The sequence below is a fragment of the Cupressus sempervirens genome, chromosome 2 (assembly GCF_028749045.1).
Source record: "Cupressus sempervirens isolate cs-2001-9-10 chromosome 2, ASM2874904v1, whole genome shotgun sequence".
NCBI lineage: Eukaryota > Viridiplantae > Streptophyta > Pinopsida > Cupressales > Cupressaceae > Cupressus > Cupressus sempervirens.
The window spans coordinates 250473799-250490040 of NC_143119.1; the positions used below are offsets into that span (position 1 = coordinate 250473799).

Here is a 16242-nt window from a genome sequence, read left to right on the forward strand (position 1 = left end):
TAATTGTAATGTTTATATGTTTTAATATATTATAAGCTAATATTTACATTATGAATAAATACATATTTTAATAATATTGTAGTATCAATATTTAGTGTGTGTCAAATTATTAATTTATAGTCTATGTTTGACAATGTTTTGGGGATGGGGATCGAGAAGTTTACTAGAGGGCCATTTTAGGGATATTATATATATATGCACACACAAAGAAAGTTGGCTATATTGCAACAACCTACACTGCCAAACAAAAAAGAAGTCTCAATAGTGCTCCTAATTTTAGAGTCACTTGACAACACCATCTCCATGTTTGATATATTTAAAGCCAACATGTCTAATATTCTTCATTTCCACAGGGATGCCTGCTTACCTTTGGACCATCATGGACCTTTTGAGAGCATAAAGATGAATGGATATTCCCCTCGTGAACAAGTGTGTTCCCAATTTTCTTTGTATTTCACATACCTAAGATGTGTTTTTTTTGGCATCCTAAGGGTGTTCTTTATTTCAAAGGGCGGGCATTGAGATTGAAATTATAATTGATTGATATTCAATAGTTAGAAAGGAGATGAAGGCTCCTTAGAGACTACAAGCAAAGTTTCTAAAATAGAAACAAAGAACTGAAAAGGAACATTCTAAATATGAACTATCTATGACATTACACAATCACTTTAACACCCTCCTTTAATGGTCATTCTACTAATTTACCCTACAAAAGATTGACATAATCTACAGTCATTTGGTCATGAATATATAGAATCTTGCCCCTTTCTTCTAAACAGTCTGCGGCATGAGCCTTCTCTTGAGACCCTCCTTGGTGCTGCAGAGCTTTTGGATATGATCAAGTTTAGTGTAATCCTTACACGATGATGTTGGCTAACAAAGCTATCCCTCTATCCGGAGACATCAAATTAACATCTCAAAAACTTCGATTTCTGTTCATAAAAAAATCAGGAAACAACTTTGAAATCATGATTTTGCCAAAAATGTCAAAAGTAGATGCTATTAAGCAGCACCATTATTTTTTGTAAAATCATCAAACTCTCGATGCAATGCTCATACCCTAGGTGCAATTCAAAACAATCCACAAGAAACCACAATTTTATGAAAAAAATTGTGAAAATGCTTAGTCAAAGAAAGAAAGCCATGATTTTCAAAACATCTTCAAGAACCAGCAATACCATAGCAAAGAAAACCATATTTTTTTGGAAAAAAATTGAGAAAACCTTCATTGATTAAAAGAAATCATGATTTTGGTTATGAAAATTCCTCTAATGGCTATGAAAATCATTGTCACGTGATACTGCAGCACTGGAAAACCCCATTGCACAAATAAAACCAACATTTGTGCACCAAAAAGCAAGACCCACGATTATTTGACAAAAAACATGCAAAAAAAGATTTACAGAATTTTTAAGACAATTTTTAAAACTCTTTAAAAAACCTTATTTCTTTCTGAAAATTAAAAAATCCTATACAAATGCTTCTGCAATTTGCAACAGCAAATAAATTATCTTTTTTCATAAAAATGACTCAAAAAAATTTAATGGGAAAATATTTCCGGTAGATACCCACAATTTTTTTAAAGAAAAATTGTCAGAAATCTTAGCCCACTTTTATACCATGAAATGATAATTGATTAATATTCAATATTACAAAGGAAATGAAGGCTCCTTAGAGATTGCAAGCAAAGCTTCTAAAATAGAAACAGAAGATTGAAAGGAAATATTCTAAATAAGAACTGATTACAAAAAAGAAAGATCCTAACCGAATGACCATTATAGGAGCATTACTCAAAATGGGCACATCCCTCTGCTACCTGTAAATCTTGGGAAAGCTGTCCATCTTGAAAACTAATCTCCACAGCCTCCAGACTGCACCATCTCAAAATTGTGGAGAACATGGCTAAGATATCAGGAGTGCATACCAAGATCAAACAAAACACATAGAAAGATAGATTTCAACAAGAAGATTAAACAGTTCAAGGGTCTCAACCTCCAAAATATTTCATGTAAGATGTGTGCAGTAAGGGGGTTATGCATAAGAAGGCAATTGTTGCAAAGCCTCTATACTATAAATTCCAGCTAAGTGTGATTTGCTTTAGGCATTGGTATGAATTACGAATCTAATTTGATTTGGAGGTATCCTGGACAATTCCGGTACTTAAAGCATGCGCTCAGCTTCAGTTTATTTAATTGAAACTCCTGATTTATGTCTTTAATAGTTTTTTCTGTCTATGTCAATTTATATTTTATGCAACTTTCAATTTCAAACCTCTACTAAAGGCATGAGTTAACTTTATTTTAATAAGAACTCACAAATTATATATTTTCTGTTTTATCTCTATACCTCAATGTGTTTTATGCAACTTATAGTTTATTACAGTTTGTTGTCTTCTGAGGTAAACATTTAAGTGATTTTTATTTATATAAGGTTTATCTTCATAAAACAGAAAATATTAATGGAACTAGTTTTTGCATTTACCTTTTTCATGCCTGATTGCATTTTATTTTCGTTTATATCATTCTGTATTTATGACTTGTAAACTGTGCCATATTTTTTTCCCAGATTGCAAATCACCTTGATAGCGCTGTAGCAAGTCTTGGAAGGGCACCTTTGAAAGTTTTGGTGCAAGTTAACACAAGTGGCGAAGAATGTGAGTTGTTTTTCTTTGAACACATCTCCTCATTTTGAAATTCTTATATCATAACCATTTTTGTTATTTACAAAACAGTTGAAGCAAATTGTCATTCCCAAGAAAGGATTAAATAATTGTAAACCAACTGTATTCATTGGTAGCTTTCTTAAGTGACAGCTTGATCTTATACTATGCTCTGTAGCTTCTAATATGGTAAAAACCTATTATCATTCAAGAATAACACACTTAACTTTTGAATTATGCAGTTACTTCTAACAAACCTGCCTTTTGGAAGTATTTCTAGTCAATTCTGATAACTTTTAAGATCTGCTCTGTAGCTATCAGTTTTTGCGGTTGTATCCTAGTTGGAAGATGTTGTAATGTGGACCTTAATCAGACTAGGAGGTTATTTTTTTCCCACTTTATTCGATGTGGTTTCCCCCCAGATTTTACTATAGGGGTTTGAGGGCAGTGCCTCCATACTCTAGGGGTCAAGAGGCAAGGCCCCTTGCAAGGTCCTGGGGCAACACCCCTTTCAGAGTCTTGGGGTCAGTGCCCTCGAAGCCAAAAATGAATTTACTATTATTGTAAAAGGTGTCGAGAGTTATGTTTTTCTATTGGTCGGCTTATTCTAGCCCTAATTTTGTAAGCGGCAAAAAGCTTGCATCAAATGACTTAGGGTTAGGGATTTTAGAATGTATGATGATTTAGTACCTTCTTGCAATGGTGCTGAGTTGCAAGGGATTGCAGATTGTAATCAAATTGTAATCACTAGATAATAAGAATGTTGCACTCGCTGGTTGGTGGACGTAGCCCAAGGATTGGGTGAACCATGTTAAATTTTTGTGTCTTGTGTTCTCGTTTGTGTGCTTTATGCTTTTCTGATATTGGTATTATTTGCATGTAATTGTTATCTTTGCCTCTTTAACCCTAACACTTCAATAATTCCAAGTCCAGGAAAATCCTGAAAATTGCTTGACATGTGGTGATTTGCCACAAACATTTGAATCTCTTCAACATCCTCATATATTTGTTTTACCCAGTGTATTTGGGTGCCAATTGCTTTAATCATCAAATTGAGAGAGTGGACGGTGACAGTGTCCAAAAGATATGATCATATCTAGATTCTATCAATAGCCGAGCAACCCTCCATACTTTTACATTGTCCACACCCACTTGGACAACATTATCAGCACCAATTGACTCTATGGCATCAATGAGAATGTGAGAAATAAATTCTGCATCTTTGAGTTCCCCTTCACAATCAATTGCCTTCAAGAACATTGCCCTCTTGGGGCATACAACAATAACATTGATTAATGGACCATTTTTACAATCTTTCCATCCATCCGAAATAATATTGATACATCCCAAAATTTTGCCAGACTAAATAATATTCTAGCCGTTGGAAAAATTTATGTGAAGTTAGGTGTTCAGTAAATTGTTGATGATTCATGTGAAATGGATTTATTAGTTAAGTTGTTGAGATATTATGATTCTTATGAAATGGAAATTCGGTTTACAGTTAATATGTCGCATGGTTTGTTGGTTAGCCTTGAAGATGAAAATGGGAAAATGATTATTTTAGAAACTAGAATGTTTGTGATATTTTTATTATTATTGGAAATATGTTATTATCTTGGACCATTTCCATTTTGCAAGAGCGTGATGACGAGGGCAAGTGTTGCCAAAATGAGAGTTTGGAAGGGGGACACCCAAATCCACTGTCAGACCATCAGGTATGAACCTAACCACCTTGACCAAGGATTAAAATGACTAGGCAAGCAAGAAGCTACAAGGAATTACCATAAGCTAAACAGTCAAACAAATAAAACATTATAAAGAATTTAAATAAGAATATTACCTCATTGTGTTTTGATTCTTTGTGTACCCCACAAACTATCATGTCTTAGTATAATAATATCTCGTATATATTCATACTTGTATGAGTATGAAATATGTACGTATATATGTACACATCTATATATATCTATATATATTTATATGTATGCAAAATTGCTCTTTGTGTGTGTGTGTGTGTGTGTGTGTGTGTGTGTATCACTCGGGTAGGCATGGATGAATGGGAGATGGCATTATTATGCTAAGACATGAGCTGGGTATGTTTTGCCACCATTATTTTTATATCTTCTCGAGTCGGGCCTTAGTCTTTTATTTGGATATTTGATCAATCGTTGTGTTGCAATCACCACCTTTTGGACATCAAGCTAGTATATTCGTTTGTATCTCTTTTGAATTTTTAAATCTTGGCAACGTTTCTTGCCACCTCAATCTTGATCTAGCTACTGTGGGAGATCCTCATCTTGATCGATGCTTGCTTTCATATACTCCTAAATCATGCTGCGAGAGGTCTCTCTCGATATTTTCTCTCTCTGCATTTCAATCCAAGCACTTTTCTTATTTCATTGCCACATAAATGTTTGTATGTTTGAGCTCATCCAAGAGGATAGCTGTGATATAATACAGAGCTGTAGTTAACAGGAGGCTAAGCTTGTGAGACTCATCGGATTTGTTGAGATCTTGGTGCCAGTATTTCCACATTCTTACTGTATACACCAGACTGCCGCTTGAATCAAGTTACAGTTAAATGTTCCATCATAATCTGTGTCTTTCTTCTGTTGTGCTGATAGTTATTGTTTGGCTTTAAATACTTTTATTTGGCTGCAAAGATAGAGCTGAATGATGTGGATTTACAAGTTTTCTCTGCTAAAAAATTCAACGTTGCATATCTAATGAACTGGAATAAAGGACACCATACAGAGACACGATCAATACGTCTCTGAGATGGTGAGCTTGTTTGATGCAAACAAATTAGAAATTATAAGAATATTTTCTTATGATGCCATAGGCCAGAATGACATGATTGTATGGCAAAGGAGTTAGAATCCATGAACACTTGCAATGAAAGAAACAATAATATCAGCATTAATACTTGATTATAAATATAAATTAGTTTATGGTAATCTTTTGTATTATTCTTGTTGTCAAGTCAAGCAGTGGGTGATCGGGCACATAAGATGCCCATCCAAAATCCTTGGCCAAGGTAGTTAATGGCATAAGCCACCATGATCACCAGAGGTCAGAGTAGGGAGGGCCTTTCTTGTTGGAGATTGTGAGGGGATACTAAAGGTCTGTGGTTAGGAGGTTAAGCCCATGGCAATGCTTCTCCTTTTCTAGATGCCAAGGCTTGAACAACTCAGTGTCATCAACTGCTCTTGTTATGGTAATCTTCTCAAGTTTCAAATGCATTCCTCGTTTTATATGCTGCTACCTTTAGTTTATATCAAAATGAAATGGTAGCTAAGTAATTGAATGTCATGTGAATTTGATAGTTAGATGGATGCAATTTTCAATTTTATATGCAATTGGAATTATAGTTAGTTCGTATTTCCTTTTCATATTAAGTAGTTAACTGATTTAATTGTATCTTTATTCATTTGGTTAGGAATAAGATATGATTTCCTTTATTTGAAGTGTATTATTTAGATTTGAAAATTTAGTATGTTACAAATAGACACACCCCTTTGAGCCCAAGAATCTCTTATTGGTTTAAGTCGGGCCTCCACATTTTTCCTCTCATCATGTAATATGGTGTTGCACAACTTTTTATAACCAGGGCCTTGGTAACCAGAAGGTGTTGCATTTATTGCTTACACCATCTCCCTCCAATAAGGTGATCTAACTAAATTGAATAGAAGACCATTTGCAAATAGACAGTGTCCAACTTAGTGATCAGATGTTATCTCTCAATTCATTTTGAAATGCCCTGTCAAATGGGCCTCTCTTGCGGGTGATTGCACTTTGTTCTACAACTTCATCATCCAAAGATGGTATAGGCGAGAAAGGATGTGTTCTAGTGCTTGGTTGATTGGTGGTGGTGTTGATTTACTTTTTTGTTTGCCAAAAGCACAAAGTTTTCCTTTTGCAGGTGCTATATGTGCATCTTACTGCTCTTTTGCTAAAGTTGTTATTTGTGCAATTGGCAATCCCTTCTTATGTGGCCCACTGCCCTCACACACGTTAATTCCTTGGCCGCTACGACCCAAAAAATGTACTTTCACTTTGGTATAAGAGCTTCTATATTATACATGGTAAGAATTACCACTTCCATATGTATGACCCACTACCAGGACATTGTGTAATTCTTGTTGTGCACCTCCATAAAGGAAACCCCTTATCAATTTTGAATTTTTGTGATCGCTCCCCACCCACTAAACCTTGACTGCTCATTGTATGATTGTTGCAATCTAGAAAAAAAAGGAAAGAAAAACATGCTTCAACACTTACACAAAAACTTGAATTTTGTTTACAAGTTTTGAAAAACTTGAAATAAATTAATAATTTATGAAAGAACTAAGAAAATGGTCGAACTGCATACCTTAATCACTTCTTGCAAGGTATTTGCAGCTTCACAATTGATTTCCTTTGAATTGAAGCACTTCACTTCAAACTTACAACAATGAGAGAGCAAAATAAAGAGCAAATGTGAAGTGAAATATATTTGAAGGTTGAATAAAAGGGTCGTTTTAGGGTTAGGAGGAATTTTTTTGTTAAAATCATTTAAAATGATGTTGGACCCACTTGAAACATTCTTTGCCTGTGGATCCTCGCTAAATCCTCGAGGTTTCACATAGATCCTCGTAGGATCTGCATGGATCCATGCATTTATCTTGTGAATCCAGGCGGATCTGCATGCTCTGGATTTGCCCTAATCCATAGGGTAAATGCACGAACCTTGTCTAGATTGGCATAGATCCAAGCACCAATCTGAATCCGAATTCGGATTTGGCCTTTAGGGTACAAATCCAACACCTATGAAGTTTGTGACTCCTTCAAACATGAGATATAAAAAGGGATAAGTGAACTTCATTTGGAAGGGGGGAAGAAGAGAAAAGGGAAGGTGTGAAGCAAGGAAGAATCAATAGGAAAGAAAATAGAAGTGAGAAGAAAATAAGCGTCTCCTTTGAAAGACAAGAGTTATGAAGGGCTGTACTTGTGACTCTTTCAAAGAGGGACAATTATGAAGGGCATTGATTCTTTCAAAGAGGGATAATAATGAAGGGTTGTGACTCTTTCAAGAAGGGACAATTATGAAGGGTTGTGACTTTCAAAGGGCATAGATGATGAAAGGTTGTGACTCATCAAAAGGGTGGTAATCATAGAAGGTTGTGACCTTTGCAAAGGGCAGTCATGATTAAGCGTGACTCCCCCCCACAATGGAAAATATATAAGGGAGGATGTTTCATTTGAGGAGCACATCCAAGAGAGAGCAATTTGGGGAACAACATATTATTCTCAAAGGCAACAGTGGAAAGCAGTGACTCAATTCTAATGAAAGGTGGTGATCCTTTCTTTAGTAAAGGAGATTATATTTCAAGCATTAAAGGAGGACTCATTAATCATCACTCATGAATCCATCATTAATTATTAATCCCTCAAGAAATCAAGCAAATAATCAATTACAAAGATCAAGCAAATAATCATCCCTACATCTTGGGATGAAGAAAACATACAACTCAGAAATTAAGCATCACTTTATTAAATCAACTTTCATTTAGTCACCATCCATCAATTTGTCAAACTTGCACTTATTATATCATCACTTTTCAATCATCTAATTGAAAATTACTTAATCATAACTTTCCAATACCTCAAATTACTAAACCAAAATAATTCATTCAATCAATCATTCAACAACAATCAAATAGGAAGAATAGAATCATCAAACAACAATATCATCTACAGTAGATCAAGTTGTAACAATACCTTAAGTCATTGTGGTATCAAGGAATAATTGAACTCCTTGTGCATATTTGTATGGAAGTTGGTATCAATTTCCTCTATAGACTGATTATAGTAAACATATGCAATTAAATGTGTATTTATATCTATACAATTGACAATATCATAAGCCTACTATAATAAACCAAATTAGGGAAGGAAAAGAAGTGCAAGGAGGAGGAAAGGGGGACATAGATTCTGGTCTAGTTCCTAGGGTCGAGTTCTACCCTATTGCAATCTTCCCTCTGAGCCTATATGGGTGAGTTATTGAGGTAAATAAGAAAGGGATCCTTAGTTATAAGAGGGGAGAAGGATAGTGTGATGATGGGGAACAGTTACAGACTCCTTTAGGTACACCACCACATGAACATGGTTATGACCAAATGAGGCCAAAGGGAATAGAGTTTCCACTCTTGGGCCTAGGTCCAGAATAATTCGAGCGCCTCATCATGTCCTTCCTATCTCAACCCTCATTGTGGTTGAATCCATGAGAATTACACGCAATAAGTGTATTTCTCTCTTAATTGTAAAAATGTATGTATTAGGATTGTATTATTTTCTAATTTGGTTGTAGGTTCCAGACTTATCTCAGCTTACTCCGAGGTTAGAATTATATCTCTAACTATATTGCGTGCCCTGTTTCATTTATTTTTGTGAACTTGGGGTGGATTACAAGGCTAGGTTGTGCTGGCTAGGTTGTCCCAAAAAGATACCTTGCCTATATTATTTATGTCTTGTAGCTGTTCAGGTTTACATCTTGTAGCAAGGCTTAGGTATAGGCTTAATCTGTCACTCTGCCAACTCCTTTTGAGTTAGCATGATAAAGATGTTGTGTTACTATGCTTTGTCTCACTTCTAAATTTCTCAAATGTGAACACTGCCTTCATGAAATAGAGTGGGTTTGTATGTTTACCAAGGCAAGAACTAGAATTGGAAATAATCATAGTTCGTTATTAAACTAAGGGGGCTTCATCCATTCAGGATTATACTTTCAAACGTTACCACTCCTTTATAAATTGAGAAGATAAAATGGATATCCTGTTTCTTTCTCTTATGATTTTGTCGTCTCCTGCTAGCAGCATTTTTCTTGATGAATTCACTGTCATCCCAAATTTCTGCACATAACAATTTGAATGTTCTGAGAAATTAGCAAATAATTAAAATGATGAACAAAATATTATACTTGTGGATTTGTTAACAGTTCATGTGCATTGGGGCTAATTTGTGGATAGAAGAGGGTGTATATTATAAAATTTGGTCCTTGCTAGTCTTCCAGATTTTCAGTAGTGGATTTTTCAGGAATAAACAAGTGAAGGTCAGGACCTACTAACAAATTAGTGTATATCAAAGAGTAGTTGTGGCAGATCAAAATATATACCAGAAGCTGATATTATGAACTTGGGAATGACCGAAGCTCTAGTGACTCCTTTTATACATTACCGGAATTCTGATTGTCTGATCTGTCTATAATTTTTTTAGAAATAAAATGGTGGAGCGGTAGTTGGTGTTATAGGGGTAAATGACCTGGTCTGTGAGACATGTTTGTTGGGTTGGTTGATACTAGCCCTAGTACAGATATGAGCTACATTGCTGATTTGGTCTGTCCAGTCACTTATTTTGTGCATGGAGAAATTAATGGCCTCAACATTACACTTTACGAAAAGGTCCAAACCCATTCAAACTTTTAATACTCTTTCTGGTGGAAAATCATGAACAAAGATTTGTTCAGTGCAGCTGACAATGGTTATGGACCTTATCATGAATTTTATTTGACACATATGGGCCTTTGTAATGTGTACGGACAAAATCTCTATTTCCAACACACATGGAATTGAGTCCACCAATTGCATGGATATGCTGCAAAATTGGATTTAAGAAATCTAGAAAGAAATAGTGGATAAAGTTATACAAGGTAAATGGTACTAGAGGATCATATGATTAAAAGCAACAAAGAAATTTAAAGTTGGATATGGGAATCCAAGTGATAAAGGAATTACGGATGCTGAACTATGGAGTGTATAAGAGTGCAAAGTGCCATGTGTTAATTTTAGAGATCTCTGATAGATAAAACTATTATAACAGATTTGAATAACAATGTAATATCCTTACTTGGTCGATTGCAGAAACTGAGGGGCAGATCCTCGTCTTTGAATGGCAACCGATGTATCTTGATCTTCAGGTTATAATATCAATGGAGAATCAACAATTCTGAATGTGTTAACCTGCAGAGAGAAGAATGCAGATCGCTGGGACTTGTATTGCCGTGGATTGATATTTGTCCCATCAATCTGATCGCATATATATAACATAGTGGACAGTCATGTCTCCGAGAGTCATGCCTCTACGGGTACATGATTAACATTAGTTTGTTTAACTTTCACATGTAATCCTTTTGTGATCGGCAGTAGACTATCAAGTCCCCTGATAATAATAATAGCCGATAACTGTACAGTTGGCAATGTGAGCATTTCAATGTATCTACACACACAGATATGTGTGTGTGTGTATAATATCTGTAGAACAAAATTCACTGAATCATTTACATTACTTCAACTGACGCTATACATTAACACCAGGGGGATGGAGATAGTCAATGGCTTCCATAAAAATAGTGGAAGTGAAGTTCGTTGATAACAAAAATGCTGATAGAAGGTACTAGTCAGATGTTTAAGAGAAAAATTAAATAGCTTATTAAGTCAACAGCAGCATAAATTAGAAAGGGAAAAGATATAGGAAATGAGAAAACAAAAGCAGGTCCTGGAAAGAACATGTGAACTTCAATTGTCAAGATACAATATGAAGACTTGATTAAAACTAAGAGAAAGTAAAATAGGATTTTGGCAGAGTGAGATACTATCAATCAATAATTGTAAAACTGGTTTGTTTTCCATCCATTTTTGAAGAAGTGAGATGTATATACCAGAGTTTTTTCCTCCGATTACTTAAATATAAACTTCTATATGTTTTTCCTGTTGTTCTCTCAATATATTCACTTTCTCAAAATCAAAATCAAGTGTTAGTTTTCTCAAGTATTATGCATCAAACATTTTTCTTGGCTTTTTAAGATTTTAGTATCAAATAAATCTTGGTTTATTTTTTGTTATAAAAAATTCTAAAAACATTTTGGTGTTATTTTTTTGGGATGCAGCAAAATATGGTGTTGAGCCCTCTGAATGTGTACAGCTTGCCAAGCATGTCAAGCGCGAGTGTCAGAATTTGGAATTTTCAGGTCTCATGACCATAGGAATGTTGGACTACTCATCTAAACCCGAGAATTTTGAGGTCATAACTCATGAGCATTCTCATTCATGATTTATGTGCCTATAAAATTTGTTTCTTTTTTCTTCCTGATGGATTGAATTATGTTGTTTCTTTGTGGATACAGTCATTGTCAGCTTGTAGAACTGAAGTTTGTAAAGCTCTCGAATTACCGGAAGACCAATGTGAACTGTCAATGGGCATGTCAGGCGACTTTGAGAAGGCAGTAAGTGCCGTGGTTTTAGTTTGTTGCAGTCTTTTGTTTTATAACTTATTGTTCAGTAATAACTCAAATGTCATAACTTTGCAGATTGAAATGGGAAGCACAAATGTAAGGATTGGCTCTACCATATTTGGGGCGAGAGAGTATCCTGCAAAGAAATGAATACGTTGGAATGTTGCGTTCAAAGAGAATTCATGCATAGTTGGTGATGCTTGCAAAGCCAAACGAGCTATCAGCTGTATAGTCTGTGTAGATTATTGACAAATTTTCAAAATTGGGTAGAACCTGCTACCTAGGTTATTGAACTTGTTTTGATCTTTTGGCAACCAAATATTTGATCAAATACAATATATTTATCCAGGGACAGTTTAATGGCAATTTGGTGAATGAGAGCACAACCTTCCGACATGTAGTATAAGTAACAACACTAAGAAGGGGGAATATCCAATATAGAATATATACTAAAAAGTGATGAAATATTTCAAAATAGTCAAATAATAATGATTTTTTAATCTAAAGTAAAAGGTTTTTAATTTTAAGAAAATTCTAAAATTGAATGAGCAAATGGGTTACCTAGGTTCTCTCTTTCAATACATTTATCTAATCTAAAATAATTTTGACATGGACTTTTGTTATGACAATGTAAGTATAAATATGTTTAAATTAATTAAATTAACATGTATATTGGAATGTTGACTATGAATGAAGAACTAAAAAGAAGATTGAAATTGGAAACTAATATTTCTATGTTAGTGTTGGACATCTTTGCAAGACGAGCCAAATTTAGGTCCTCTCGTTAGTCATTCATGATGTCTAGGTGTTGATGTTGGTCAGTAGTGATGTTTGAATGTCAGTGTTTATCTCTCTTAGAGTTTTGAAAATTTTAAAATTTGTTTGTGTCCTAATTTGTGTTCTATTTGTATCTTGCCCAAAATGTCTAGTATATATTTTGTACTTTATATTTAAAGATAGATGAGGATGGAAAAGTGAGTTTGGCTATATAAGAGGTTGTCTTGTGTGGTATTTTTTTTAATCTTTGACTACAAGCTTTGGAAAATTGTTGTAGTGTGGTGAAAGTATGTGTATCAACTTGTGCTTAGAGGGACAATACCTCACAAGGAAATCTACCTAGAATGTTGTGTGTGAATGATGAAAGATTCAGGGTGATGAATTCATTGGATTGCTTTTTAAAACAAGATAAGGCGACTTGTAATTAGATCTTTAGGAGAGAGCACAATGGTGGATGTTGATGCAAAGGAAAGGGATTCTAAGAGGATGAAGGATCTAGCTATGATGAGGAAGAGATTGGTGATGGAGGTCTAGAGATATTCAAATGGGGATATCTATATAAAAGAATTTAGTGTAATATCTTAGAAATGATGTAACATTATGAAATAAATGAACAATTTAGAATCAAGAGTGAACTTGTGAGTAGAACTCTTTCAAATGAAACTTAATAATTTTAGAGAAATTTTTATAAGGGATATCTCTACATATGTACTCAATGTAACAATTTAAAAGTAATATAGCATAATAAATATAATTGATGAAAAACTTGTATCATGGAAAAACCTGTGACTAGAACTTTTCCAATGTGTTATATTTATAGGAGGCCCTAAATTCACTTGACATTTTGTAGATATGTCTCTCAAACCAACGATATTTTCACCAAATGTATTAATCATTGCAATTTATTGGATGACCCATAAGCACCTCGGAAATCACATAAGGTGTATTATAATTATGCCAGCTCCGCCAAATAATTGTATCGCATACAAGCTTCCCACTAAATTTTCCAAAAGGGATTGGTATGAATACATTCACAGATCGGTGTTATTTTACACAATTTGGTTTGGATGGTTTTGATATATCAATTCTGATCGATAGTGAAGTTTTAGGCTATTGAGTGCATTGGCAACTACAATTAAGACAAAGGTAAGTGATTAATTTTTGAAGTGTATTGTGTTATAATATTATTTTGAATTCACGTGAGATTTCACCTTTATCTATTTACGATTTTGAGTCTATTCTTATTTAGTGGGGACTATTTAGTGGTCAGTGGTCACTCGAAAGAGCTCATACATGACACTTTCAGATTTTATATTGTAGATTGAAGGGCTAATGAATCATATTTATACATGTTATAGTTTATTGTCACTTCTTCAATAAGGTAATATAGTTTTTGGCAACCTTTATTTCGTTGGAGATGTTGAGCAAGAATAAGGGTAAGGCTCTTGCATATGGGGAAAGCCAAGAGAGGCCACTAAAATTCAAAACCTTATCATTGTACTTTGGCGGTAGAAAAATTTGTGGCCAAAATTAGGAAGTGATGTCATCACAAGTAGACTTACAAGATTTACAACCTACATGACATATTGAAGAAAGTGGTGAACTTGATATAAGAAATCATGATGAACTTGAAGAAGATTTTTTCGAGTAAATTCACAAGTAGCCAGAATGATATAATCAACTTGGGTGGGATTGAGAATGTTAAAGATGATGGTACATGAAAGGGGAAAATAAAATACAATTCAAAAAAGGATAGAAAATCAAAAAAAAGATTGAAAGTGGGATCTATTGAGGAATTTTCAAATATACTTGGTGTCAAAGTATCCATTCATTGAATTAGTGGACAATCCAATTGAAGGCAAGCTTCTATAGAATGCTCATGTAAGATTTACATGTTAGGAATGCAAAATTAATTTGAGTTTCAAAATTCATTAAAAGCCTACTAAAGGTAAAGGCTCTATTGAATCTTTTTTTTGGAAAAGCAATGAAAGCAGAACAAATAGGAAAAGTTGTTCAACTAAGTGTTGTCTTTATATTTTGAGTAGAGGGCATGCACTTTCTAAAAGTTTGTAACTATCTGAATAGTCATTGGTTAGTAAACAATAGATGAGAATGCACAAGTTGTCTTTTCAAGGTTGAAAAAGATGTAAAGAGAAAGATTAAAGAGACAAACTTCATTGTATTGCCTTTAGATGAAGTTACAACAATAGATAATACTTCCCGGGCATGCATGCATACTTGTAATATACAAAATTTTATCCACCACCATCATCTACTAACTGTTGCTAAAATGAAGGATAACGTGATGATGAAAAATTTATTTGATCTAGTAAATTGTTCTCTAATTGAATATGAAGGTACAAATGACATGCCAATTGCCAAAAAGTTGGTGCGTGTTCGAGCGGATGGAACTTCAATATTGCAATTCCACATGAATGATCTTTGTGCAAGAATATTATTTTTTGTGCACCCTACGTTACTGACATTCATTGCATGGCCCACATAATCAATCTAGCTTTAGGAGTTGTCAACAAGCATGCTCTAGTACAAAAAAAGAATTCTTAATCAAAGAGATTACCAACACTTTTGTCGAATTTTGAAACAATTTAGGGAATTTCAAAACTTTGTTGCAAGGCTAACTGATGGGAACAAGACTCTTAATGATAATGATACTAGATGGATATGTCTGGATGGACCAACACATTGAATTCTTTTTCAAAATATCCATCATTGCTTGGTCTAGTAAACTCAAGTTGTGATGAGACAGAGTTACTAAAATTTTGTCTATTGCTTCAAAGGTTAAGTAATATAGAGACACTTAACGTTAGCAGGTCCTCTCCCCATGCTGAGGAAATGAAGAATATAATGAACAAGGCCCACCAATATATTGACATTGTGATGGATCTCGGTGAAGTGTTTAGAAGTAGTTGAGTATTTGGTTGTTATTAATAGCAATCTAATCATAGCAATTGAGTGGATCAACCGATAAGATAGGGGGATGATCTATAAACAACTATGTCAGTAGAAAGGAAAGCGGTTAAGTATAATGACTAGTATATAGGTAGAACAACAACACATGGTTATTTTGTTAGCAATCATAGATACAATATGTACATGCCTAGTAGTGACAATGGCTATGACCACAACTGGCGAAGATGACAAGAAAGCAAGATCTCAGTATCAATTGAAGTTGTAGAATAAACAACTCATGTTCTTGAGATATTGATCTTAAATTGAGGATTAATGATTGATATGAATGAAGTAGTGGATTAAATGTTATCGTGACATGTCTTAAGTGACTAAGGTATGCTGAGGTAGCAATTGATGATCAAAGGAAGTGTAAAGAGAAGATTCCAGAGGGATGTTAGAGTTTGTCAAACATGTTTTGACTATTCTTGAATAATTCTCAGGTAAACCCTAATATGGATTGAGGCGGTGAAGGAAAATGTATTATGTTATCAATATATGTAAATTGAATGTTGTAATTGAGCACCAAGTTTTAACATTGAATTAATGGTGAGGATTAAGCAACAAAAGT

At 34.3% G+C, this 16242-nt stretch overlaps 1 protein-coding gene across 1 annotated transcript in view; it reads left to right on the forward strand.

The window, feature by feature from the left end:
* Positions 1 to 12293, forward strand: part of LOC149571998 (uncharacterized) — a 101561-nt gene extending 89268 nt beyond the window's left edge. Inside the window, exons 6-9 of the mRNA XM_089813369.1 lie at positions 2566 to 2653; positions 11583 to 11716; positions 11820 to 11918; positions 12003 to 12293. Coding sequence (XP_089669495.1) covers positions 2566 to 2653; positions 11583 to 11716; positions 11820 to 11918; positions 12003 to 12077 — 396 coding nt within the window. The 3' untranslated portion in view covers positions 12078 to 12293. The remainder of the gene's footprint in view (positions 1 to 2565; positions 2654 to 11582; positions 11717 to 11819; positions 11919 to 12002) is intronic.
* The last annotated feature ends 3949 nt before the right edge of the window (positions 12294 to 16242 follow it).